We start from the raw sequence: 26,185 nt of genomic DNA, 5'->3' as shown, positions 1-26,185 counted from the left end.
CTACCGCCAGCAGTCGATTTTGATATTCTAGGTATTATCAACTGGCCGGAATTTTGAGATCGCAATAGACGTGACGGACTATAATGCGTTAAGAGCTCGCTCAAGTACTGCGGAGCTAAACCATTTAGTGCTTTGTAAGTGATCAGCAATATTTTAAAATTGATGCGATGTTTAATAGGGAGCCAGTGCAGTGTTGACAGAACTGGGCTAATATGGTCATACTTCCTGGTTCTGGTAAGAACTCGAGCTGCTGCGTTTTGAACCAGCTGTAGTTTGTTTATTAAGCGTGCAGGGCAACCACCCAGTAGAGCATTACAATAATCTAGCCTTGAGGTCATGAACGCATGAACTAATTGTTCCGCATTTGTCAATGAGAGCATATGGCGTAATTTAGATATATTTTTAAGATGGAAAAATGCGGTTTTACAGATACTAGACACGTGACTTTCAAATGAAAGATTGGTATCAAAGAGCACACCCAGGTTCCTAACCGACGACGAAGACTTAACAGAGCAGCCATCAAGTGTTAGACAGTATTCTAGATTATTACGTGAGGAAGTTTTTTGTCCAATAATTAGAAACTCTGTTTTTTCAGAATTTAGAAGTAGGAAATTACAAGTCATCCAATTTTTTATATCCGCTATGCATTCCGTTAATTTTGTGAATTGATACGTTTCGTTAGGTTTTGAAGAAATATAGAGCTGAGTATCATCGGCATAACAGTGAAAGCTAATGCCATGTTTCCTAATGATATCTCCTAATGGTAGCATGTACAGAGTGAACAGCAACGGTCCTAGTACTGAGCCTTGTGGTACGCCATACTGAACTTGTGATCGATGAGACATCTCATCATTTACTGCTACAAACTGATAACGGTCAGATAAGTAGGATTTAAACCATGCTAGTGCATTTCCCGTAATGCCAACATAATGTTCTAATCTATTTAAAAGAATGTTGTGGTCAATGGTGTCAAATGCAGCACTAAGATCGAGTAACACTAATAGAGAGATACAACCACGATCAGATGATAAGAGCAAATCATTTGTGACTCTAACGAGAGCTGTCTCGGTACTATGGTACGGTCTAAATCCTGACTGGAAATCCTCGCAGATATCATTTCTTTCAAGAAAGGAACACAGTTGTGAGGATACTGCCTTTTCTAATATCTTTGACAGAAAAGGTAGATTCGAGATCGGCCTGTAATTGACTAATTCTTGTCGTGGAAATTCTTTCTCAATTTTAAATAATAATTGGAAGACAGCTGGAGATTTCAAAAGTTATAAAGATCTTTATTTCTTGCAAGAAATGCTGTTCACACATCAGTCAGAGTCTGATATGAGAAGCGCAAGGGGTTAGTTCCCTTTGCCATGGTTATATACCCCTAACACATCCTGGGTAGGCTACATCAGGTCTTGTTTACCTTAAAAGGAAACATCTTTGTTCAAGATTTCTCGTCTAACATAAATTCTATCTAGACAGAACAATACCATGTCTGCTAAAGGTTCCTGTTTTTTAGCTGCTGCTCAAATTCACACATTTTGCCTATCTTTAGTTCGATCCAAGCTGCGCACACATTTTTCACACTTGAAGTACAACAATAGGTCACTTTGAGTACACATAGTCTCTTTGCTACTAAGTCGTCTATCACCCAGAACATTTCGTTCTTGTAAGCTTGTCTTAACTTATGTATTTCTAAAACTTGGTTACATATTTTTAATAATGTGCTTTTAGCTTATATGATTATATTTCTTTAAATGCTTATGAGTAAAAAATGAATGTTCAACATTAACACAAGTTGCACACACCTAAAAGTAAGAAAACACATCTAAATGTAAAATTTCCATTACAATCCACCCCATGTTCATTCAAAGAACATACACACAATTTGACATTTACTTCTCCATAATCATAGTAATTTACAACAGGTAAATTTTCCCCATGGTCATTTCATTTCTTAGTCAAACTCATGTTCGCTCTCGTTCTCGTATACCTCATCTTCAGGCACTGTAACCTCAACTTCATCTTCTTCCCAACATTCTAATTCTAGCAATCTAATTCTATTTTCAAAAAAAACTAATCATACCATAGTACATTACCTTTTAATTTTGAATCAAGCTAAATTTTGAATCACATTGATCTATTAGGCCTTTAACAGGCTGATACTGCCGATTAACCATTTTTCTTAACCTTATTTTGCTAGCTTTTAATTCAAGTAGGTGATTGTTTTACTTAGTCAGATCTATTTAAGGATCTGTGTAATAAAATCTAACCAAAAAGTTCTATAATTTTCATTTTTATCCTTAACACAAATATCAATAATTGTATTATCTTGTTTCAAACAGTCATTAATTTTAAAATTAACTCTCACCCAGCTGTTGCCATGAGAATAGCTTTAGCTGCTGATGTGCCATTTCAATCATTAATCACCTATCCTAAAATCCTATTTTTCCAGAATTAACTGATGGACATAACATGTCCTGCTTCTGTTTGTTGGCAATGCGGAATAGTTCATAATGGATCCATTGATCCAGATCATTAAATCTGTAACTTCATTCTGAATTAAAAAGCTTTTTAGAATTTTGCTTTGAGCAAATATTCTATTTCACTGAAATGTCTTAACTGTTTAGATTCATTTTAGTTTTTAAATTGAACATTTCAACTGTGTTAAATTCAAATTCAAAAGTGTTACATTGTTCTTGGTCTAGGTTTTAACTTTGTGCCCCCTACATAATTTGTTTTAATTAATGCTCTGGGCTTCATTAAATCATTAAAATCTTTAAGTTGGAGATTTGGTTATGCTATAAAGCCGTTCAACTAATAATAATTCAGAAATTAAATATGTTTCCCAAAAATCAATCTCCTTTTGAAAGTTTTTCTTTTGCTATTTTAACAAATGGAAACACCTAAAAAATATTTAATTTAGTCATTCATTCATCGCTATAGAAGTCTACCCAATTATCTATTTGGACCTAGTCCAGCAAAGTTACTTAGCCTCCCTTATTAGAGAACAATTATTACCACTATTAATTTTTTAGCATCTATGATATCTGAATTAGGGTTCTAAAACCCTCAAGTTTCTTCAAAAATAGTCCCTAGATTATTTATTATCTTTACAGTAATGTACCTATTTAGAGTCCTTATACTCTATAGAATTAGGACATTTTCCTCTTCTTAATTTACGAGTACCTGAAATATTTTCAAATTCATCAGTAATTGTTCAAATCATAGATCTAAATACTCAGTCCTACAGTATAGTTTGATTGAACCAAATAAAACATCAATAAAAATCACACAAAATTAATTATCATGCTAAGCTTAAACCATTAGTTGGTCCACATCTTCCTCCAGATGTGTTGATCATCTCGTTGCCCCATGGACGTTCCATCTTCACCAGGGTGATTCTTTGCGAACCGTTGCAATGGGCTATCCCACGCCGGCAAGGGAGGAAAGTTACTAGCACTTCCTTTGTCCCTCACTTGACGCTGTGCGTTGTCGTTGGTGTTGACGTTGGCGTTGGCGTGTGGTTGCTGAGGGCTGGTTGGTGTAGTTTAAGTCGAGATGCTTGGACGGAGGTGTCACCGCACCCCAGATGGGACCTTGTTTGTGGAGTGAACCACTTCCTGGCTGCTTTCACCTGTGAATGGAGACCTTAAGTATTTTTGTTAATTACAACATCATGTATCATGTCGCCGGACTCATCTGCTTATCCGGCCGGTCGTCCTTTTTTGATGAGACCTGTAAAACTTCATGTTAAACAGTAACAAAACAAAATTTTATACATTTGAAACAGAATCAGTTATGTTGGCTGAGATCCATCATGACATCCTGTAAAAAGTCAAAAGTTAAACATGGAGTAGACAGGGCAAGCTTGCTTGCTCTCTGCCTTCCCAAAGTTATACGCTGCGCAGGTGTGGCATTGTTTATTTCTGCCACAACAATAACCCATACCACAATAGTTAGCCAAATTCATCCATGGTTGTTATTTTATTGGGAATATTTTCTTCCCTGTTGGGTCATATTTTATCTGTTTAGATACAGCTGTTTTGATTGACATCATTTATGTCTCTGAACACCATATTTCACACACTCACTTTCACACACTCCACACACCCCTCTCTGGCCAGAGATTCATTCATTCATTCATTCATTCATTCATTCATTCATTCATTCATTCATTCATGTCTGCCTTAGCAGTTTATGAACTGAATGGGGAATATATTTTTATTAGGAGTGGAATACCACCAAATATGAACGGTAACAATGTTCGACGACGACAAAAACTACTGAACGTAGACACACTGTGGCATTCCCCTTGCGACAGTGTCTGAACGTTAGGATATAAATTGTCCGATGCAGTCGCCATGTGATTGAGTTTACACAGTGGACGTAAACCTAACTTTTCAAAACAAATAGATTAAACACTTTTAAATAGTAATCGTATAGACCTACAATTGCAGTTGAGAGAATCCGTTTTAATTTCCCAAATGCAATTTGTCATTCTTTGCACAATTTCAATTTTCCACTTTTTGCTGTTGCTCATAAGCTATTTAAAATAATATTTAGAAATTTTCAAACAATCTTTGATTCATGGACAAAAAAAACAAAAAAACATTTCTATCTCGTACCCCTGGTGATGACAGCATGTGATTTCAAAAGTTTAGAATTAGAAAACACTGTTTCCACTGAATCTAGAAAATTACCTTTAAATGAAATGGAGTGACCAATATTTTTGCTTTTCTAGTCATAATTTCTCTTTAGACGCCTTGTGACCTATATTGTATTTTTCTTTTCCAAAGAATTCTGCAATGTCAATAACCCATTAATGCTTTTACATAACTCTCACTGCCATATCCAGCCTCAGTTTTAACTGAATGTTAACTTCCGCTATTGAACTTCCTGCAGAAGGGCTGTTACTGACTGGTACCTATTGAAAGCAGATTCAAAGAGTTAGTTTAAACAGAGAAGAATGACGAATTGCTGAAACCAGTGGATAATCAAAAACAATCAAGTTAAATAATAACTAAATTTGAAACGGTCTCTGTAGTGATCATTGGAAAGGCAGCACCTAGTCCACACGGCTGATTGTCTTTCTGTGTGGATTGTCATTCAGTTGAACTTCAGGCTGATACATTGGACCGTTAGGCTGTGATGGCACTCTCCTCGGTCTGGCTTTTGATCCATCCTGCCACAAAATGTCATAATGCATGGCAAAATTGTCTTTAGGAAAAGTCTCAAGTGAATTGTCACCTTTGCACTGTGTCAGTCTCCCCATGCTGACCCCTCTCAGAAGTGTCAACTTCCTCTTTTAGGAGGGCGGCTGCAGGCCCCACTTCCTCTTTTATTTTTCTGCAGTCATCCCACTTTTCAAGGCAGCTGTCTGAAATCTTGAACACTCAGAGAACCGCAAAAATAAAATTAAACAGCCTAATTTCCAAAAGTCTCTTCTGGTTTACAACACAGCAATTCTTCAATTTATTAAAAAGCTTAGTCCTTCATTGCGGAAAAAAGCAAGCACTTCTTCTTTGCAAAGACACAGGAAAAAGCAGGAAAACTCTAATTAATACAGTGTATAATTTAAACAAAAATAATTATTTGTCTTTTCTCTTTTACAAGAAACCAAAATAATATGACTCTAAGATGTCTGTTATGTGCTTGTTCACATCAAAATTTATATTTAAATTGGACACTCAATTTCATTATCATACTATGCACAATGCAGAACAATTATCCCAGTTAACATAAACCATTGACTCTTAGAATGTCATGGATCAAAAACATTTTTCCACATTGTCTCCCAGGGATAACGGGATACAAATTCTAGACGATCCCTCATATACAAAGTATAATATTTAAACATGTGCAATTCATATAGTACTATTTATTCATCACTTTAAGAACACCTGTTGCTCGGTTTTATATATCTCATCTACATAAATACATAATTAAAGTCTAACTCATAAAAGTTTATTTATGACTCAAAATTTACTAATTATCACAGAATGCATATTCCTATTATTTTGATTTATAATTTGATCAATTTCTTCATATTTTTTTTTTTTTTTGCCATTGTACTATCACACATCACTTCAACAGTTCTGATTCCCTTAATAGTTTTTCTTAGTGACTGTTTGTAAAACCCTGTTCTCTCAGATTGCCACACATTTTTGTCAGTGGTTGGCCACCAATCTTGTGAGTCACATTGTTTCACAAAAAGCCCCAATTCTCTCCACTCTGCAGTCAGTGGTTTGGCTAAAGAGATGTGAGGGACGGCCCCCTCCACATCATACAGCGATGCTTGGCTATGTCAATTCAACCTTTACAGCACACCATTTATCTGACCAAACTAACTCTGAGGTTTTCAGTTCCTCAATCTCTTAGTTCAGACCATTTTTCAGCAAAAATTTCATCTGGCTCACTGCTAACATGACATGTGCAATGCAAATCACTTTCTTCCATGAAATCATGGTCAGGAGGCATCCTATTTGTGGCTTTGTTTTGCAGACCACACTGAGGAGTGCTCCATTCAAAAACATATAATGTTTCAGTTGGCATTCGCACCATACTCATATCAGCAGTGAGACCACTGTCATCACAATACAAGTTCAGCTTCAGTTTACATATCAAATCTCTTCCCAGAAGATTACAAGGACAGGTAGTAGTTACAAGAAAAGCATGAGAAAATGAGCGATCACCAATCTGACAAGACAAATTTGCTGTATATGGTTCCTTTACCAGATGCCCTGTGGCACTTCTGGAGGTTGCCCATTTTCCAGATAATACAATTAAATCAGGCAATTGTTCATGTTTAATTACTGCTTCTTTGTCTGGAAATTGCCTCATTTAACCATAAATCTATAATTCGACAATCAAAGTCATAATTATCTTTTTCCTTTCTTTTTGGACTTGCTTTTTGTCCAATTTTCCTTTGTCTTTTGCAGATGGCTTACACTCAGACATTAAACACACATTAAATCTGTACAATTTAACTAACTGTGGTATCATATGATGTTACCACGTTCCCTTTTGAGAAAATCCACTGTCTCCAACTCTTTATCATTAACATTACCCATTTTTGCACTAATTTTACTCAACAGTATTTATATTTGCGTATCTAATTTTTTCCCCCGCGTGGTCACCACGTACTATATTCACTGTGTTAATTCTTCCCCCAGCGTGGCCACCACGCACCTGCCTATATTCGTCAACATAGGACTTTCAAAAATGCCTGCATCCGTCGATGTAGGTCTTTCCCAAACAAGTGTCTCTGTAATATTTGAAAATTACGATGTAGGCTTATTTCAAACAAGCACCTGTCTGGTGTTTGAGAAATTACTATCCGGCTTATTCAACTTATTCTCAAACTCTGGCCCTTTTGGGAAAGCAATTAACACATGGCATTTGAGAAATTACTTTCAGGCTTATTCTCAAACCCTGTTTTTAAAATTACTTTTAGGCTTATTCCAAAATCCTGACCCTTTTAGGAAAAATATTCAATACGCAAATAATTTTCTTATTTACAACGTAAATAATTTTCTCTCACCGTCTTTTGATGACCTTGTGAGTTCAGTTCTAGGAGTGCATCAACCTAGGTCGTCGTGATGAGTAGAACAATTCTCTCTCCTTAAGATTTGAGGATATTGAGCCGCAGAGTATGGACTCTCGGGATGGTCAATTGTTCCCCTCAGTCACGCCGATCGTCGGTTTTCTGCATCCCATCCTCCTCGTCGCCATTTGTCGTGGAAATTCTTTCTCAATTTTAAATAATAATTGGAAGACAGCTGGAGATTTCAAAAGTTATAAAGATCTTTATTTCTTGCAAGAAAGGCTGTTCACACATTTAGCTCAGAGTCTGATATGAGAAGCGCAAGGGGTTAGTTCCCTTTGCCATGGTTATATACCCCTAACACATCCTGGGTAGGCTACATCAGGTCTTGTTTACCTTAAAAGGAAACATCTTTGTTCAAGATTTCTCATCTAACATAAATTCTATCTAGACATAACAATACCATGTCTGCTAAAGGTTCCTGTTTTTTAGCTGCTGCTCAAATCTTTAGTTCGATCCAAGCTGCGCACACATTTTTCACACTTGAAGTACAACAATAGGTCACTTTGAGTACACATAGTCTCTTTGCTACTAAGTCGTCTATCACCCAGAACATTTCGTTCTTGTAAGCTTGTCTTAACTTATGTATTTCTAAAACTTGGTTACATATTTTTAATAATGTGCTTTTAGCTTATATGATTATATTTCTTTAAATGCTTATGAGTAAAAAATGAATGTTCAACGTTAACACAAGTTGCACACACCTAAAAGTAAGAAAACACATCTAAATGTAAAATTTCCATTACATTCTGTAGGATCAAGTTGCGTTTTTTTAACAAGCGGTTTAATCATAGCCAGCTTTTTGGTACGTATCCTAGAGACAAAGACGAATTAATGATATTAAGAAGAGGATCTATGACCTCTGGAAGTATTTCTTTCAGTAGCTTAGTCGGTATAGGGTCTAACATACATGTTGTAGATTTAGATGATTTAATGAGTTTAGTAAATTCTTCCTCTCCTATAGCAACGAATGAATCAAATTTTTCCTCAGGGAGACTACAATGCACTGCCTGATGTGATACTGTAGTAGACGGTTGCATAATTATAATTTTGTCCCTGATATTATCAATCTTATAAGTGAAGAAGTTCATAAAGTCATTACTGCTGTGTTGCTTGGAAACTTCGGTGCTTGAAGCTTTCTTTTTCGTTAGTTTAGCCACCGTTTCAAATAAATACCTAGGATTATGTTTATTTTCTTCTAATAGGGTTGAAAAATAAGCAGATCTAGCAGCTTTTAAAGCCTCTCTGTAAGTAATTGAGCTCTCTTTCCATGAAATGCGAAATACCTCTAGTTTTGTTTTCTTCCAGTTGCGCTCCATTTTTCTGGCTGCTCTCTTAAGGGCCCGAGTGTGCTCGTTGTACCACGGCGTTGGACTATTTTCTTTAATCTTCTTTAAGCGCAACGGAGCAACTGTGTCTAAAGTGCTGGAAAAGAGAGAGTTAAACGTTTTTGTTGTAATATCTAGTTCTTCTAAGCTATCTGAGATGCTGAGATGATGAAACTGATTAGGAAGATTATTAATAAAGCATTCTTTAGAAGTGATAGGTCTCACATATTTGTAACACGGAGTCGGCTTTGCAGCCTTGGCTAAATGCAAATTACACGAGACTAGGTAATGATCTGAGATGTCATCGCTCTGCTGCAGAATTTCAACGGCATCAACATCTATTCCGTGTGATAATATTAGATCTAGAGTATGATTACGACGATGAGTAGGTCCTGACACGTGTTGTCTAACTCCAATTGAATTTACAATGTCTTTAAATGCCAATCCCAATGCATCTTTTTCATTATCGATGTGTATATTAAAATCACCAACAATTAGTACTTTATCTGCAGTCAATATTAATTCTGACAGAAAGTCCGCAAATTCTTTGATAAAGTCTGTATGGTGCCCTGGTGGCCTGTATACAGTAGCCAGCACAAATCTCAAACATGATTTATCGTTTACACTATATATTTTCACATTAAGCACCAATGCTTCAAAAGAATTATATTTAAAACTTGATTTCTTAGTGGTTTTGAAACTATTACTATAAATTACAGCAACACCACCCCCTTTGCGTTTCAGACGAGGCTCATGTTTATAACTGTAATCTTGCGGGGTTGATTCATTTAAAGTAATGTAATCGTTTGGTTTTAGCCAGGTTTCTGTCAAACACAGCACATCTAGGTTATTATCTGAAATCATATCGTTAACAACAAGTGCTTTTGAAGTAAGCGATCGAATATTCAGCAACCCAAGCTTTAGCATTTGCTCATCTGTAATATAGCTGTTTTTTATTTGTTGAACATCAATTAAATTTTTAACCTTAGATGGGTTTAAACGTTTTTTGGATTTCCAAATTCGGGGAACAGACACAGTCTCTATATGATGATAGCTAGGTGAAAGAGGCTCTATGTGATAGGATTTATCTGACCTTGGTGACGCGAGGCCGCTAGCAGACGGTCGGTTTAACCTGAGCCCCAGATTGTCATGTTTGAGCTCTAAGACTATGAGCCATATTACTAGAGAGAAGAGCAGCACCATCCCAGGAGGGATGAATACCATCTCTTTTCAACAGGTCAGGTTTGCCCCAAAAACTTTTCCAATTGTCTATGAATTCTATATTATTAAGCGGACACCACTTAGACAGCCAACCGTTAAGCGAACACAATCTACTATCTCATCACTCCTGCGAACAGGAAGGGGGTCAGAGCAAATTACAGTCCTTGACATCGTACTTGCAAGTTCACACACCTCTTTAATATTAATTTTGGTGATCTCCGACTGGCGGAGTCGAACATCATTAGTGCCGACATGAATAATGATCTTAGAGAATTTACGATTAGCATTAGCCAGCACTTTTAAATTTGCTTTGATGTCAGGCGCTCTGGCTCCCGGCAAACATGTGACTATGGTGGTTGGTGTCTCTATTTTCACGTTCCGTGTAATAGATTCGCCAATGACTAGGGCACAATCATTCTCAGTGGGTGTTTCACTGAGCGGGGCAAAACGATTTGTTATGGTAATCGGAACGGAAGAGTGGTTTTTAGATCCGCGACTAGAGCGATCCCTCACTGTCACCCATTTGCCCGGCTGCACGGGCTCTACTTCAGCCGGAACCACGCCATGTAAAGTGTTCACTATTCTATGCGCATCCAAAACATCTAAAGCACTAGCACTCTTACTATCCTCAATTAAAGTTTGGATGCGTGTTTCTAATTCTGAAATCTTCTCTGTCAACCTAACTGTCTCCTTACATTTATCACATATAAATCCTATATTGTCGACAGAGAAGGCTATACTAAACATGTGACATGAAGTGCAGGTGACAATAACAGGACAAGACATTACTCACCATGTTTGTTGACTGATTCTTACTCACCTGAGCTTTTATGAACTCAAAGGCGCGGACCCGCGAGAAAAAAAAAAAAAAAAAAATAGCTGAGCGCACGAGTGGCGCGTTAACAGGCTAGCGAATTACTAGCGTTTTGTGCTAGTAGTACTAATAACAAAAGCTAGCGATGTCAGGTTAATCTGAGATGTTGGGTAAAATGAAGTAGTATAAACAACTAGAAATGGTAGTAAAATGATGGTTCAAAACAAAGAAATATAAGGCTAAGACGGAGCTTACAGCACCAAAGCACACAAACACACTCACAGCAGGCAGCGAGGCAGACAGGAGCAGACACTCACACACACTCACACACACACACACACACACACACACACACACTCTTACGTTCAAAAGGAGGATGAGTCACACACACACACACACTCTTGCGTTCACAAACACACACACTCTTGCGTTCACAAACACACACACACACACACACACTCTTGCGTTCACAAACACACACACACACACACACTCTTGCGTTCACAAACACACACACACACACACACACACTCTTACGTTCACAAACACACACAAACACACACACTTGTGTTTCCTCTAGAAATGAATGTGAATCATGTGTGTTTTATAGTGTGGATCATTGTGGAGAGTTCAGAATGACAGCAGGATTACACAAATGTAGGTCTACACACACACACACACACACACACACACACACACACACACACACACACAATCATTCAGTGATTTATTGTTGATTTGTGTCATTTAGTGAAATGTTTCTCTTCTTGTGTTCAGATGCCTGTGATCTCACACTGGATCCAAACACAGCACACACTCGACTCAGTCTGTCTGATGAGAACAGGACAGTGAAGTGTGTGTCTGAGCGTCAGCCGTATCCTGATCATCCAGAGAGATTAGATGATGTTCCTCAGGTTCTGTGTGGAGAGAGTCTGACTGGACGCTGTTACTGGGAGGCTGAATGGAGCGGAGATTATGCTGGAATATCAGTGACATATAAAGGAATCAGCAGGAAAGGATGGAGTGAAGATGACTGTGTGTTTGGATTAAATGACAAATCCTGGAGTCTGTTCTGCTCTGCTAACAGATTCACTGTCTGGCACAATTATAAAAACACTGATATTCCTGTCGCCTCTTCATCCTGTAAGAGAGCAGGAGTGTATGTGGACGTGTCGGCCGGCACTCTGTCCTTCTACAGCGTCTCTGACACACACACACTCACACACTTACACACACTCAACACCACATTCACTGAACCCCTCTATGCTGGATTTAGGGTTTACTCCCCAGTGTCTCTGTGTGACATTAAACAGCGTCCTGAGAGAAACAACAGTGATACACACACAACCGGGTGAGTGAAATATACTGTGTCTTAGTGAAGGATTTCTCCAGACTGAATAATAGTTCAATCCTCTGTTCTTCATACATCACTAAACACTAGAGATGCACCATATTGGGTTTGTGCTGATACTCCATATGCTGAGATTTCACAACATGTTTTGGCCGATAGCAACACACACACACCCATATATATATATTGGCCAGTACCAATAAATACATATTTTCAATTACAATCAAGCACAATTAACTGTAGACAGTTGTGTTGTAAGCAGTAAAACAGTCCAGTTCTTTATAGTCAAACTCATTTATTATGTTTGATAATGAACATTTCTGTCCACCCCAGACTGCTGATGGTCTTTATCTGTCCACCTCTGTGAAAATATCCACAGTTAAAAACACTGATTTATAGAAGACTTGACACATTATTCAGCTTGAGCTTATTGATGGAGAATATAGAGTTCATGTTGGCTAGTTAAACATAAACATAACTGGACAATTATGTGTGAATTAAACTCTCATTATAGTATATATGTGTTTGTTATATTAGATTGTTTGTTATTAGTGAGTGAAATCACAGGTGTCAGTCTCAGCATTATATACTAGCTTTATATTTTCTCTCTGTCAAACTGCCTGTCAAAAATAGTTTTTATAGTAAACTGTTTGTATGTTGTTGGTTTTGAATTGTTGGGAATACTTTACAATAAGGTCCCATTAGTTAACATTCATTAATGCATTAACTGTATTTGTTAACGTCAACTGTTCATTGTTAGTTCATGTTAGTTCAGGTCCATTAAATAATATTGACAGATACAACTTTTGATTTAATAATGTATTTATAAACATTGTAAATAACATTAACTGAGATGAATAAAAGCAGCTGACTCTTTGCTTCTGCCTTCTTCTGGTTCTTCACAGGTTCTCTCAGCCCAAACCTTCTGGGCTCGATATTCACCCGCTGCTGAACTGTCAGTCTTGTGTCCATATAGCTGATTCTGATCAGTGGCTTCAGATTGAGCCGTCGGCCTGTACAGATGAAGGAGGGTCAAAGTTCAGGGTCAGCACTGACCCAGGCCGTTACGAGTGTGTCAGGACCAGAATGCGATGGGTCTGTGACTGTGTCGTCACCCTTCAGTACCGTACCGTAGACGGACTCTTCCTCAACGCAGAGCTGGAGAGGCTGCAGTGCAACCGGATCGGTCCAGTGATTGACGTGACGGTGATCTCAGGGAAACTGGAGGAAGTTCATCTGCCCCATTACGCCTGTTTAGGAGAGTCTGACCCCTCTCTCAAAGATGCTGTGAAAGTCCTCACCGTAAAAGACGAGGGAATAACCACAGAACCTGTGCAGTTGACCCGATTCCATGCTAAGATTGTCCAACCATCCTTCTCTATTACAACATTAATTATAAGTTGGATAATGGGATGGGACGAACACTGTGATCTTCTTCTCTACATGCATTCTAAAGATCCTCTCATTCTACATCTCTACTTGTTTCCAGTTGATGATCATGCAAAAGAAAAAGTTAAGAAACAAAAGTTTCCAAATGACCCAATAGAGCATCCCAGACCTGGCAGGCCATTTCGGATGAAAACGCCACACATTCTTGATGTTCCTGGTGCCTCCACTATCACTCCCAAAGAAGGGATCACATTCACAAGAGAAACTCCCCCAAACTTCTTCAAGGTCAACACCCGTCTGGAGAATGATCTTCAAATGACTCTTATCAGAGAAGAGGATAAGGAGGAGGTCTGGACTACAACGATTGAGAAAAATGAACTTGATCAGATTCGTCCTAAGAGAGACGAGCCGCGTCTGAATAGTGAGGAAGGTAAATAACAGTTTTTTGATAACCATTGGCCAGATCTCATTCAGGGGTTACAAATGTCCAGATCATTGCAGATAAACTCTGTCAGCAGAAACTAATTCATGAGGAACAATATTCAGAAATCACACATGTCAGTTTAACCAGTCAGGAGAGCGTGAGAAAGATCTGTGATATCATACTGTAACGCCGAGGTTGAAGCAGAGGCAGAATCCAGATCCACATGCAGCATACTTTATTAAATAAACTCAAAACTTCCCAGATGCAGACATAGACTCAGGACCAAGACTCAGGAACAGAACAACATACAAAGTCAAGAACCCACAAACACTGACATAAGACACAGGGTTTAAGTACAGAGCTAAACAAAATAACAAGGGGCTGTGGTTAACCAGAGACCAACAGTTGTTCTAACTAACACTTTTTAGTTAACTTTACTTAATGTCTCTTAAATGTTGGTCTAGTGTGAACTTGCCGCGCTAGCAACTCTCTCCGCGGAAGCTTTGCGTTTAAAGAACTAATAAAATATTTAAACTCAGATCAATATTTTGTGTATAATTATTACTTATGTGGCAAGTAGCCATGTAATAAGCGTGATAATGTACATCCAGCCGGTTGTTATCCCAGAGTAAACCCCGACAGGGTGATGAGGACCCCGACGCGAAGTGGATCAGTATCACTTACTTAACTTAATCTCTCCTTGTAAGGGTTTCTTGTGGTGGCCCAGTAGTGCACATCTCAGTGAAATTTGAACACCACATCGGAAATGATCCACAGCACAATGAAATCAGCACAACACAACTACACACACACACATATATATATATATATATATATATATATATATATATATATATATATATATATATATTAGTGCTGTCAAAATTAGCGTGTTAAAAATTAGCGTGTCCTGACTCTTCCAAGCTTTATAATGGGAGTGAATGGCTGTTTGTCCATCAAAGCGCATCCATTCATGATAAAAGAGCTTGACGCAGCTCCGGGGGTTAAAAAAGGCCTTCTAAAGTAAATCGATGTGTTTGTGTAAGAAAAATATCTATATTTAAAACTTTATAGACTACAATAACTAGCTTCCGGCAGACGACTTACGCCACAAGAGTAACACTTGAACTTAACGCACAGCGTAATGAACGCTGTTGCCCAGCCCTGTTTGAACTAGTTTCAGCTTGAGCTAGTTATTTAAGTTGATATCTTTTTCTTTTTGTCCTGCAGAATTGAATCAGCGAAGGAATGTGGCGTCTGTTAAAGAGCTGCTCGTGAACTCACTGAGGGATCTAGTAAAAGATGACCTGAAGCACTTTCAGTGGTACTTGAGGAATAATGAGTGTATTTCAACTTCTGAAATGCAGAACGCAGATGTCTTTGACACAGTGGACACGATGGTGGCACGTTTAGGACCAGAAGAAGCTGTGAAGATCACAGTGAAGATCTTGAGGAAGATGAACCAGAATAATCTGGCTAAAGAGTTGGAGAACAAACACAAGGAAGGTAATGTTTAAACATTACATTTAAATGTTTTCTTTCATTGTAAGGAGAGATTGTTTAGTTCTGTGATGGATTCAATGTGACAAATGAAGTCATTGTTAAACTCAAATGTTTCTCTTTGCTCAGCTGATGTGTTTGTGTAATCTGATGTTTCATCTTTCTCTCACAGCTCGGACTGAGGGCAACATGAAGGCTTCTTCCACTTGCTGATTGAAAACAGATCAAGGGTAAATAATGATCAGTCTGAAATACATATTTATCACATAATCATATTCAAGTATTGAACTTAAATGGATGGTTCGGAGTAAAATCAACCTAGGGTCCTTTGCACCATGACCATGAGCCGAACACCCCCCAGAAGCCTTTTCTACCTTGGTCGAACATTATTAAAGTTAGAGCTTATTTAGAGATATCAGCCGGATGGCTTAGTGCAGGCGCTAATGGATCCTATGATGTATCTGGTAAATTACCCCACTAATAATGCCCAGAATGGTACCAAACTTCTACAGTAGTACAAATAGGTTCTGTACTCATAGAACGAGGCATTGGTAAGTTTGTAAGTACATCAGGAGTTTATTTAAATAACACTTGCCTGACTGCCAATGCTACTGCTAACCCGGACGTCGACGTTACTTCAGTCACAGAAGTGGAAATATTCTGAATGATAGACTCTGAATAATGTGCTGTAGAGTAAGACTGTCATGAGTTAATGGACCGTTTCCCCTCTTTTTTATTTTGAAAAATACAGGGAAGGTAAAACAAGTTTAATGTTAAAGTAAATGTATAGCAAGATTTATATTTGTCTGACTGTATTTCATACTTGTTGGTGAATTGTTTATGTGTAGCGTGGCCACATAAGGGGAAGTATATTTATAGTAGATCGACCTATAAGAGTGATTGGTTGATCATTTTGTTTTATATGCTTTCTCTTGTGTCTGTATTTTCTCCCTAACCTGTATGTGTTGTTGGTCTGGATCTCCCGTCTCGCTAGATGCGTTCCGAGCGAGACGGGTTGTCACGTGATTTCACGTCACCCAAACAGGAACTGAGAGGGTGTTTTTAAATATATAGGACCGGCATACCGGCGATTGGGAGCGCGCTCATTCATTCTCGATACGGACACGATCGTAGTGGATTACCTTTTTTTTTTTGCCTGGCTGTTTTTGGAGCTTGGACTGACGATCCTTTGTGGAGTATATCCTTTCTTTGGAGTGTGGATTACTCATCCGGGGAACTTTAAACAGCTGGAGACACACAGATTCTGCTCACAGATTTACCATCCTTGCCGGTGAGGCTGATCTGACTTTGTACATAGTACACGCTGGACTGAGAGACTTACACACACACACACACACACACGTCTGGTGCACTATCTTTGTGAGGACTCTCCATAGACGTAATGGTTTTTATACTGTACAAACTGTATATTCTATCCCCTTACACTGCCCCTATCCCTAAACCTACCCATCACAGGAGACATTCTGCATTTTTACATTTTCAAAAAAACTAATTCTGTATGATTTATAAGCTTTTGTACCCATGGGGACCTCAATTTAGGTCCCCACGGTGACACGAGTCCCCATGAGTCTGTGTGCATTCAGGTTTAAGTCCCCACCGGTGTAGAAAAACATGTCCACACACACACACACACACACACACACACACACACACTCGCGAACCTTTATTCACGAGTGTGCAATTGGTTTACTGGGTTTATACTGTTGTCTTATAAATACACTTTGGGCTTTTTTGCTATTCTATTTGTCTTATTTTGTGTTTATTACTCTTCCATTCTTTTTTATTTATTCCAACTGGACGACGGTTCTCCTTTTATAGTGTAAACTCCTCTTAGTTGCTTAGGGGAGTGTTACATATTGGTGGCCCGTACGGGGACCGTTCTGTTTCTTTTTGGATGTTTTTTTTTTGTAAAAGCCTGTAAATATGGAGGAGGAGACAAATGTAAATGCTGAAAATGTTACACCGGCTGCTTTTGACACTGATAACCCTGACCATAATGTACATGAAGAAAATAAATGTGGAGTGACACCCAATGCAGATTTTACTGCAGGCCCGTTTGTCACTAGACACAATCCAACCGGTGAAATAACGTCTATGCTTAGCTCATTGTATATTTCTGATGATGAGGAGGCTGATGATGATGAGGATGATGATAGTTGTGTAGTGAATGTAAATGTGGTACAAACGATGCAAACAGAGATTGATAAACTCAAAGTGGATTTATTGGCTCTTAGTTCAAAAGTTACATCAGTTGAACAGGAATATAAGCACTCGGCTGACAGTTCACTTAATAGGGAAACTAGCTTCCGGGAGGCAGTGGACAATGGCTTAGCAGATTTGGAGGATTATTTCCGTCGCTCCCTGGAAAAGTTGGAGAGATCTGTGGCTGATTGTTTCCTGAGAAGAGATGAAAGATGGAAAAAAAAAGTTGAAAAAATTACGTTTCACCAGTACCCTGTCTCTCTCTAGATTACCGCCATATACACCAACTACCTCCATTTCATCCATTCACGATCATAGGACTCCGATACCAGCAACTAGAGTGAAATTCCCTCCAACTAAGACTGTCAATGCTACATATGATGTCTCTCATGTATCTTCTCCTCTTACTGATGTGCTTACCCCTCCTGTTGTTCCAAGTTCTTCGTCCTTCTATGGGCGGCCCCCGATTCGGTTGGAGTTTCCCACCTTTGGTGACTCCTGTGAGACGTCGGATGTGCTCAGCTTCATCGAACAGTGCGAAAACTTTCTGGATATCAGGCCACTTCCCAGTGTGGAGCTTGTGGGCACCCTGAGCACGGTTCTGAAAGGACCGGCTCTGAGCTGGTGGAAGGCAGAGAAGAGCAAGGTAATGGATTGGCAATCTTTCAAAGAGGCTTTTATGTGTGCGTTTCTTCCAGAGGATTACCTCACGGAAGTGGAAGATAAGCTGAGGTCTCTGGTTCAGCAGCCAGGTCAACGTCTGAGAGATTTTGCCTATGATTACCGAGCACTTTGCCTCAAGTGGAAGCCTGATATCACGGAGGAAGAGGTGGTGAGCCGCATCCTTAATAACATCAACCCCAGAGTCGCGGGCTGTCTAAGAGGGACGGTGAGGACGGTGGAACAGCTGGTGAAGGTGGGCTCTATGGTAGAGAAGGATTGTATGGGGGCGAAAGATTACTGGCAGAAAGTGGACAGTCTGAATGGTAAAGAAAAGGCCAATAAAAAACCACCTGAACGTCATTTTCCCAAAAACTTGGCAGGACTCTCTGTTGCTCAACCCCATTCACTAAATTCTCTTCTCCTGGTGCCTGTAATAGTAAAAGGTAAAGAGGTGAAGGCAATGGTGGATACAGGGAGTACGTACACACTGATGCAGGAAAACCTTTGGAGACAGCTTGGAGGGGAGACAGCATCTGACTTTCCAGGTTCTCCTCAGCGCTTCATCATGGCTGATGGAAAGGTGCACCAAGCTATGAACCAGAAAACCATCTGCTATAAATGGCATGATAAGGTATGCAGAGTGGAGACGTATATAATGAAGGATGATCACCTGGCGTTTTCCATTATAGCTGGCTTGGATTTCCTGAGGGCAACTGAAGCCATTGTGGATGTCGGCCTAAGTAGATATGGTCTGAAAATGGGCAAAGGATATATATATTATCCCTTCTTATCTGCCCTGATAAATACGGATCTGTATACAATCCCGGTGGGTGAAAGAAGATCTCATACGGCTACGGTGAGTCTTTACTATGCCTTACCTCCCACCTGGGAAACACAACTCGCTACCCTGGACACTGAGGTTGCTCCGGGCTGGGACTCCGACAATCAGCAGGAGTTGCTGAAGCTGATGGATACCTGGCCTCGCACCACATCTAATGTCCTGGGCAAAACATCAGTAGAACATCACAAAATCATCCTATTGGATGAAATGCCGATTAAATCTAGAGCATATAGGGTCTCACCTTTCAAGAAGAAGATCATTGATGACCAGGTTGACCAAATGCTAAAAGACCATATCATTGAACCATCCTGCTCTCCATGGTCATCACCAGTAGTCCTGGTCCCCAAACCTGATGGATCCTATAGGTTCTGTGTGGACTATAGGAGGCTCAACAGCAAGACCATACCTGATGCTTATCCAATGCCTCTTATTCATGACATCCTGGAATCACTGGACGGCGCCACTTGGTTCAGTACATTGGATCTGCAGTCAGGATATTGGCAGGTGGATATGGAGGAAAGGAGCAAAGAAAAGACAGCCTTCATCACCAACCAGGGACTATTCCAATTCCGAGCCATGCCATATGGGCTCAGGAATGCCGCTGCCACATTCCAGAGGCTTATGGAGAAGGTTCTGGCAGAATTGAGAGGAAAATTCTGTTTCGTATACATAGATGACATTATCATCTATTCACGATCCTTAGAGGAACACACCAAACACTTGAACTCCATAATGCAACGACTGGAACAGGCATCTCTTACCCTTAACATGAAGAAGTGTCACTTCTTTAAAAGACAGTTAAAGTTCCTTGGGCACATTGTCTCAGTGAAAGGAGTGGAGGTTGATAGGGAAAAGACTCTTGCTGTTGCCCAATATCCTCTTCCCAAAGACCTCAAAGCTCTCCAACGCTTTCTGGGATTAGCAGGGTGGTACCACAAATTCCCCATTTTGCTGACATCACTGTCCCTTTGAATCACCTAAAAAAGAAGGGAGTAAAATGGGACTGGACTTCTGAGTGTCAAACAAGCTTTAATACCATCAAACAAGTGCTACAAGACCCTCCGGTATTGATGCAGCCTGACCTTAACCAATCTTTTCAGGTGCATACGGATGCCAGTGATGTAGGTTTAGGAGCCATTCTCACCCAACAAACACCTGAAGGGGAAAGAGTTATAGCTTATGCTTCTAGGACCTTAAGAGGAGCAGAATTAAATTATTCTACCTCTGAAAAAGAGTGTTTTGCGGTGGTCTGGGCGGTGGAAAAATGGAGGCATTACCTTGAAGGGAGTCAGTTTGACATTTACAGCGATCATGCTGCTTTAACATGGGCTTTCAATAGTCCCAAAACTTCCTCACGACTAACCCGATGGACTCTTAGGTTGCAGCAATTCAACTTCCAATTACACCATAGGAAAGGATGTCTCAACCTAGGTCCAGATGCCTTGTCTAGAGTCAGTGAACCTGAGGAGAGAGAAGAGGCTCATTGTATGACCATAACAACGACGAGGTGCTCATCAGACATACCACACACACTAGCAGAAATTCCACTAGCACAAAGTACTGACAGCAATGTTGCTCACCTGAAGTCAGACCCCAAAGTCAGAAAGGTACAAGACTAACAGATTACCTTCGAGGTCCAACAGGGGGTGTTGTATCGTCGGGTACCGGTAAAGAACAACGGAGACAAATTCCAATTGGTTGTTCCTCAGGTATTAATTCCGGGCTTTCTACACTACTTTCATGACAACCCACTAGGAGGACATCTGGGTCGACTAAAAACGCTATTGAGACTCTTGGAGGTGGCTTGGTGGCCGACTGTTCGCAAAGACGTCTGGCAGTACGTCAAGGAATGCAATATCTGTCAAAAGTATAAACATGACAACACTAAACCCAGTGGTTTTTTACAGCATACCCAAGTGACAGAACCAGGGCATACATTGGGCATGGATTTGATGGGACCCTTCCCCAGCAGTAAGAAACAGCACACATACCTCCTAGTGATTGTAGATTACTACACCAAATGGGTAGAGATGTTCCCCCTTAGGGATAGCAAGACACAGAAGATTGTTAAAATTCTAAGGGAAGAAGTTTTTACTCGTTGGGGGGTTCCCAAATACCTGATATCAGACAGGGGAGCACAATTCACCTCCCACATACTGGCTGAGTTATGCAAGACCTGGGGAAGTATCCAAAAACTCACCACCAGTTATCACCCTCAGACAAACCTGACAGAGAGAATAAACCGGACATTAAAAACTATGATTGCATCATATGTGGGACAATACCATCAAGCCTGGGACCAGTGGTTACCTGAGTTAAGATTTGCTATTAATACTGCACACCAAGAAACCACCGGTAGAACACCGGCAGAGTTGATGCTTGGCAGACAGCTTCTCGGACCGCTGGAGAGGTTAATCTTCAAACCCCCCACACCAGACCAATCCTCGTACAATCTACTGGAACGACAAAACATCATTGCAGAGGAAGTAAAGCAAAGAGTGGGTGTGCAGCAAGCCAGACAAGCTAGATATTACAATTCCCGTCGGAAAGATGCGCAGTTTCAGCCGGGCGATCTAGTCTGGATAAAAACTCATCCTCTCTCTTCTGCCTCTAATAAATTCTCTGCTAAGCTAGCGCCCAAGTGGGAGGGACCAGCTGAAATAATGAAAAAAATGGGGCCAATAAATTACACAGTTCGTTGGGGTGACCCACCTAAAACAGACATTGTAAATGTGGTTAACCTGAAGCGCTGGTTCGGACGTTCTCCTCCGATGCCGATGGCTGGGGGGGGGATCTATGTAGCGTGGCCACATAAGGGGAAGTATATTTATAGTAGATCGACCTATAAGAGTGATTGGTTGATCATTTTGTTTTATATGCTTTCTCTTGTGTCTGTATTTTCTCCCTAACCTGTATGTGTTGTTGGTCTGGATCTCCCGTCTCGCGAGATGCGTTCCGAGCGAGACGGGTTGTCACGTGATTTCACGTCACCCAAACAGGAACTGAGAGGGTGTTTTTAAATATATAGGACCGGCATACCGGCGATCGGGAGCGCGCTCATTCATTCTCGATACGGACACGATCGTAGTGGATTACCTTTTTTTTTTTTGCCTGGCTGTTTTTGGAGCTTGGACTGATGATCCTTTGTGGAGTATATCCTTTCTTTGGAGTGTGGATTACTCATCCGGGGAACTTTAAACAGCTGGAGACACACAGATTCTGCTCACGGATTTACCATCCTTGCCGGTGAGGCTGATCTGACTTTGTACATAGTACACGCTGGACTGAGAGACTTCCACACACACACACACACACACACACACACACACACACACACACACACACTCGCGAACCTTTATTCACGAGTGTGCAATTGGTTTACTGGGTTTATACTGTTGTCTTATAAATACACTTTGGGCTTTTTTGCTATTCTATTTGTCTTATTTTGTGTTTATTACTCCTCCATTCTTTTTGATTTATTCCAACTGGACGACGGTTCTCCTTTTATAGTTTAAACTCCTCTTAGTTGCTTAGGGGAGTGTTACATATGTACATTTTTATAAATGTTTTTCGGAAACTATGAAATGTTGAATTTTCTCAAATAACACAGTTGTGGCATATAGAATCCAGCTCTTCTTTTCATGTGATTATATTCTTCTGCAAACACACACAGTTTGGTGAACTGCAATGAGGAACATTTATTATTTTCTTTATCTAATAAAAGCTCTTTTTTTCTAAATTTATTTTGTTGTGTCATAATTTTATTCACTGCATATTTCACTGCATGGAAATATTCTTAATGAATAGACATTCTGAATAATGTGCTGTAAAGTAAGACTGTCATGGGAAAATGCACAAAACATAATATTTCATATATTTATTTTGAACTCAAATTCTCCAGTGACAACATACTATACCCCTAATGGTGGGTAAGTTGAGCCACTTCTGTGTCACTAACTAACTAAATTTCTGTGTCCTTATGATCCTTTCCTTTATTTGTCCTGATAGAAGACAGCTGAAATATGATTTGTTGTATAATAATGCTGAAGCACAGATATTTGGCAGTGAAGAATATGTTCTCTGAGCTTCATGTTCTCTACAACAGTCTCAGCCTTCCTCCAACGTCAGGACACCTGAACGAAGCTCGACAAAATCTGTCCGATTAAACATTATTCAGCTGGAGTGTCTAAATCATTTCAACAAAGAGCAGAAAAGAAGTGTCCAGTGATGCTCTTCCCATGAAAGCAGCTGAGCGTTCTGATGCTTTAGAAGCAGAATGTGAGATTCGTCACGTAGAGCTGGAATATTTCTTCTCATGGTGCTCCATCAAGTCATGGTTTAATCTGTAGTTGCAGCACAGTTTGTGTCTCCAGGAGCTTTTGTTCTGCTTTTGCACACGTTTCTCCTCAAGTGGCTCCTGGAAAACATCCACAGCACTGCAAGTGTTTGTCAGCGCAGGTTTTTATCTATTTATTAAAATGATCATCTGTAAAGATGCCTAACTTTTAAGTCTGGACAACAACAAAGCTTGTGCTCTTATTGCTTTGGAGAAAAGATGCTGTTCATTTCACACATTTGACCGCTGTGTTGTGATGAACACAATGATCTGTCATGAACTTCAGCATCAACTCTAGAGAAATGTGTCCAGTAGAGGAACATCTGTGACTGTTGTAGTTAAGAGAGTTGTTGGCATCATTGAGCTGATAGGAAAGAAACACACAGGACACCTGAATTCTAGAGAGAGCGTAAGTCAGATTAATGGGATCAGACCAGATTTTTAAAGTGGGGGTGAAACACTCAGTTTCAGTCAATCTCATGTTAATCTTGAGTACCTATAGAGTATTATTGCATCCTTTATATCTCCAAAAAGCATTTAGTTTTATTATATTTCTAAAAGAAAGATAGGCTGTACCGAGTCGTTCTGGAAAAAAAACACGTGGCTGGAGGCGTGCCGTGTGGGCGGAGCTAAAGAATCACGAGCGCGAAGCTTTTGCGTTGAGAGCGTCTGGAAGCTGTGATATCCTTTACCGTGAGGAAATGGAGTTTTACAATAAACAAACAGACACCTACAGAGGCCAGCTAAACAAATGTATTTAAACAGACACACACACACACACACCATACATTGCATGCTCCATAGATACATTAACTATACGTGATCATGTTGTTTACTTGCTGTGCTTACCGCCTGCGGTTCCAACGCACGACCGTGAACCTTTATCATTGGGACTGCTCCATCCTTAAGCATTAGACGATCTGCAAATCCGGCGTCGAACTGGGTCTTGTTTATAAAACAATCATCGTCGAAATGCAGGGAAAAAACAAGAACACTTGCACAACTCCGTTGATGCTCTGGAAAAACAAACTCCATCCACTCGTCCCTTAACGCTGGGTTCTTTGGGAATCTGTGCAGGGTTGTCTTGCCCTTGCAACCAAAAACACACTTCTTTGGTGACATTGTTTATTTCTTTAAGTCCTGTGACTGCAGCGCAGCCGATGACTGCTCTAAAGCCGAGCACAGCGCTTTGATGGGCGTACTGCTTTCGCTCTCTCGCTCTGGTCTACGGGTGCACGCGCGCCCTTCCGGGAGAGAAGTGCCCTTAGGACCCGTATAAGGAAATTCCACCGCATCTGATGTCACAGTACTTACTTGAAAAAAACTTTCCGAAACTTGTGACAAACCGGAAGGAGTATATTTGGCACAGAAATATTCCATCAAACGTACAACTTAATTTTGGAAACTTTGTCCATGTTTAGCATGGGAAACCAACTCTTTTCCAACATCCAACAGTGTAAAAAACCCAGTATGCATGAAATAGCATTTCGCTATTCGCTATTTGCTATACAAATTGGGTATGAACTTGTCTCAAAATACTGCAGCATAAAAAAAGTCACGTTCTTATGCTGTTTCTCCCCACACTAAAAGATCATCTACTGTGTTTTTCACTCCATAATACAATCATTAAATACAATTATATATGTTTTCAGTGTGTCAGTGAGGCCATGTTTAAACTGTAAGCTACTGTAGTTGTCCTTCAGCAACACATGTAGGGATATGAGGCTGGAGCTGAACAGGAGCTAATACAGCTCCACATGCACTTTTCTCTTCTTCACAACAATGCACTGCTCTATTCTGTAGGTTGTCTGGCTGTATGGTGACATTGTTGTCTGGTTGTATGGCTGTATGGTGACAACCTATTCTGTAGGTTGTCTGGCTGTATGGCTGTATCTGAGTTCAAACTCCTCACACCTGAGAGAGCTGGATCTGAGTAACAATCAGCCATGAGATTCAGGAGTCAAGCTGCTCTCTGGAAAACTGAAGGACCGCTCACTGCAGACACTCAGTTATGTCAAATACTAATACTGACATACTGAACATGTGTGCATGATGCATATCTACATTAATGTGTGTTTATAGTGTAGATCAGGATGATTGCAGGACCACAAAAGTGTATGTATATACACACACACACAAATGTTGTGTTATTGTTATAGATGTTTCTCTTTTCTTGTTCAGATGCCTGTGATCTCACATTGAATTCAAACACAGCAAACACTCAACGCTAACACCGGCGCGGTACATAGAAGCGTTTTGACATGTTGGAAGACACTTTGACAAACAGGAGACCAAAAAAATTTGACTTTATCCCTCAACAAATCAGTGAGAGGTGCCACAACACTAGAAAAGTTTCTACAGAATGCTCTATAATAACCTACCAGGCCTAAAAAACGCATCAACTCTTTTTTTAGTTGTTGGAACTGGAAACTGTTCCACCGCCTGAATTTTTGCATTCACTGGACGCACCTGACCCTGCCCAACTACTCGGC

The 26,185-nt window shown here is 39.9% G+C and overlaps 1 protein-coding gene and 2 long non-coding RNA genes across 8 annotated transcripts in view; 1 reads left to right on the top strand and 2 right to left on the bottom strand.

The window, feature by feature from the left end:
• LOC307154371 (uncharacterized protein) overlaps positions 1-15,878 on the top strand; it is a 91,275-nt gene extending 75,397 nt beyond the window's left edge. The window contains exons 10-14 of the mRNA XM_079864259.1: positions 11,577-11,623; positions 11,744-12,317; positions 13,223-14,136; positions 15,361-15,636; positions 15,803-15,878. Of these exons, the coding sequence (XP_079720385.1) occupies positions 11,577-11,623; positions 11,744-12,317; positions 13,223-14,136; positions 15,361-15,636; positions 15,803-15,843 (1,852 nt within the window). The 3' untranslated portion in view covers positions 15,844-15,878. The remainder of the gene's footprint in view (positions 1-11,576; positions 11,624-11,743; positions 12,318-13,222; positions 14,137-15,360; positions 15,637-15,802) is intronic.
• A 25-nt stretch (positions 15,879-15,903) lies between these two features.
• Positions 15,904-20,259, bottom strand: LOC307154407. 6 transcript variants are annotated; one of them, XR_013820352.1, is made up of 5 exons: positions 19,395-20,259; positions 18,867-19,267; positions 18,560-18,776; positions 18,274-18,474; positions 15,904-18,048 (listed from the first exon to the last, which is right to left on the bottom strand). It is a non-coding gene; the product is annotated as an uncharacterized lncRNA (long non-coding RNA). The 6 variants fall into 6 exon arrangements; XR_013820353.1 differs by having other exon boundaries at positions 19,001-19,267; XR_013820354.1 differs by having other exon boundaries at positions 18,560-19,106; positions 19,187-19,267.
• Positions 20,260-20,303: 44 nt separating this feature from the next.
• On the bottom strand, positions 20,304-22,039 carry LOC307173428. Its single transcript, XR_013823848.1, has 2 exons — positions 20,635-22,039; positions 20,304-20,512 (listed from the first exon to the last, which is right to left on the bottom strand). It is a non-coding gene; the product is annotated as an uncharacterized lncRNA (long non-coding RNA).
• Positions 22,040-26,185: the final 4,146 nt, after the last annotated feature.

This window comes from Squalius cephalus (assembly GCF_949319135.1).
Source record: "Squalius cephalus genome assembly, chromosome: 2".
In the NCBI taxonomy this organism is placed as follows: Eukaryota; Metazoa; Chordata; class Actinopteri; order Cypriniformes; family Leuciscidae; genus Squalius; species Squalius cephalus.
The sequence above is the reverse complement of the archived record's forward strand: the minus strand, read 5'-3'. Positions and strand labels throughout refer to the sequence as shown.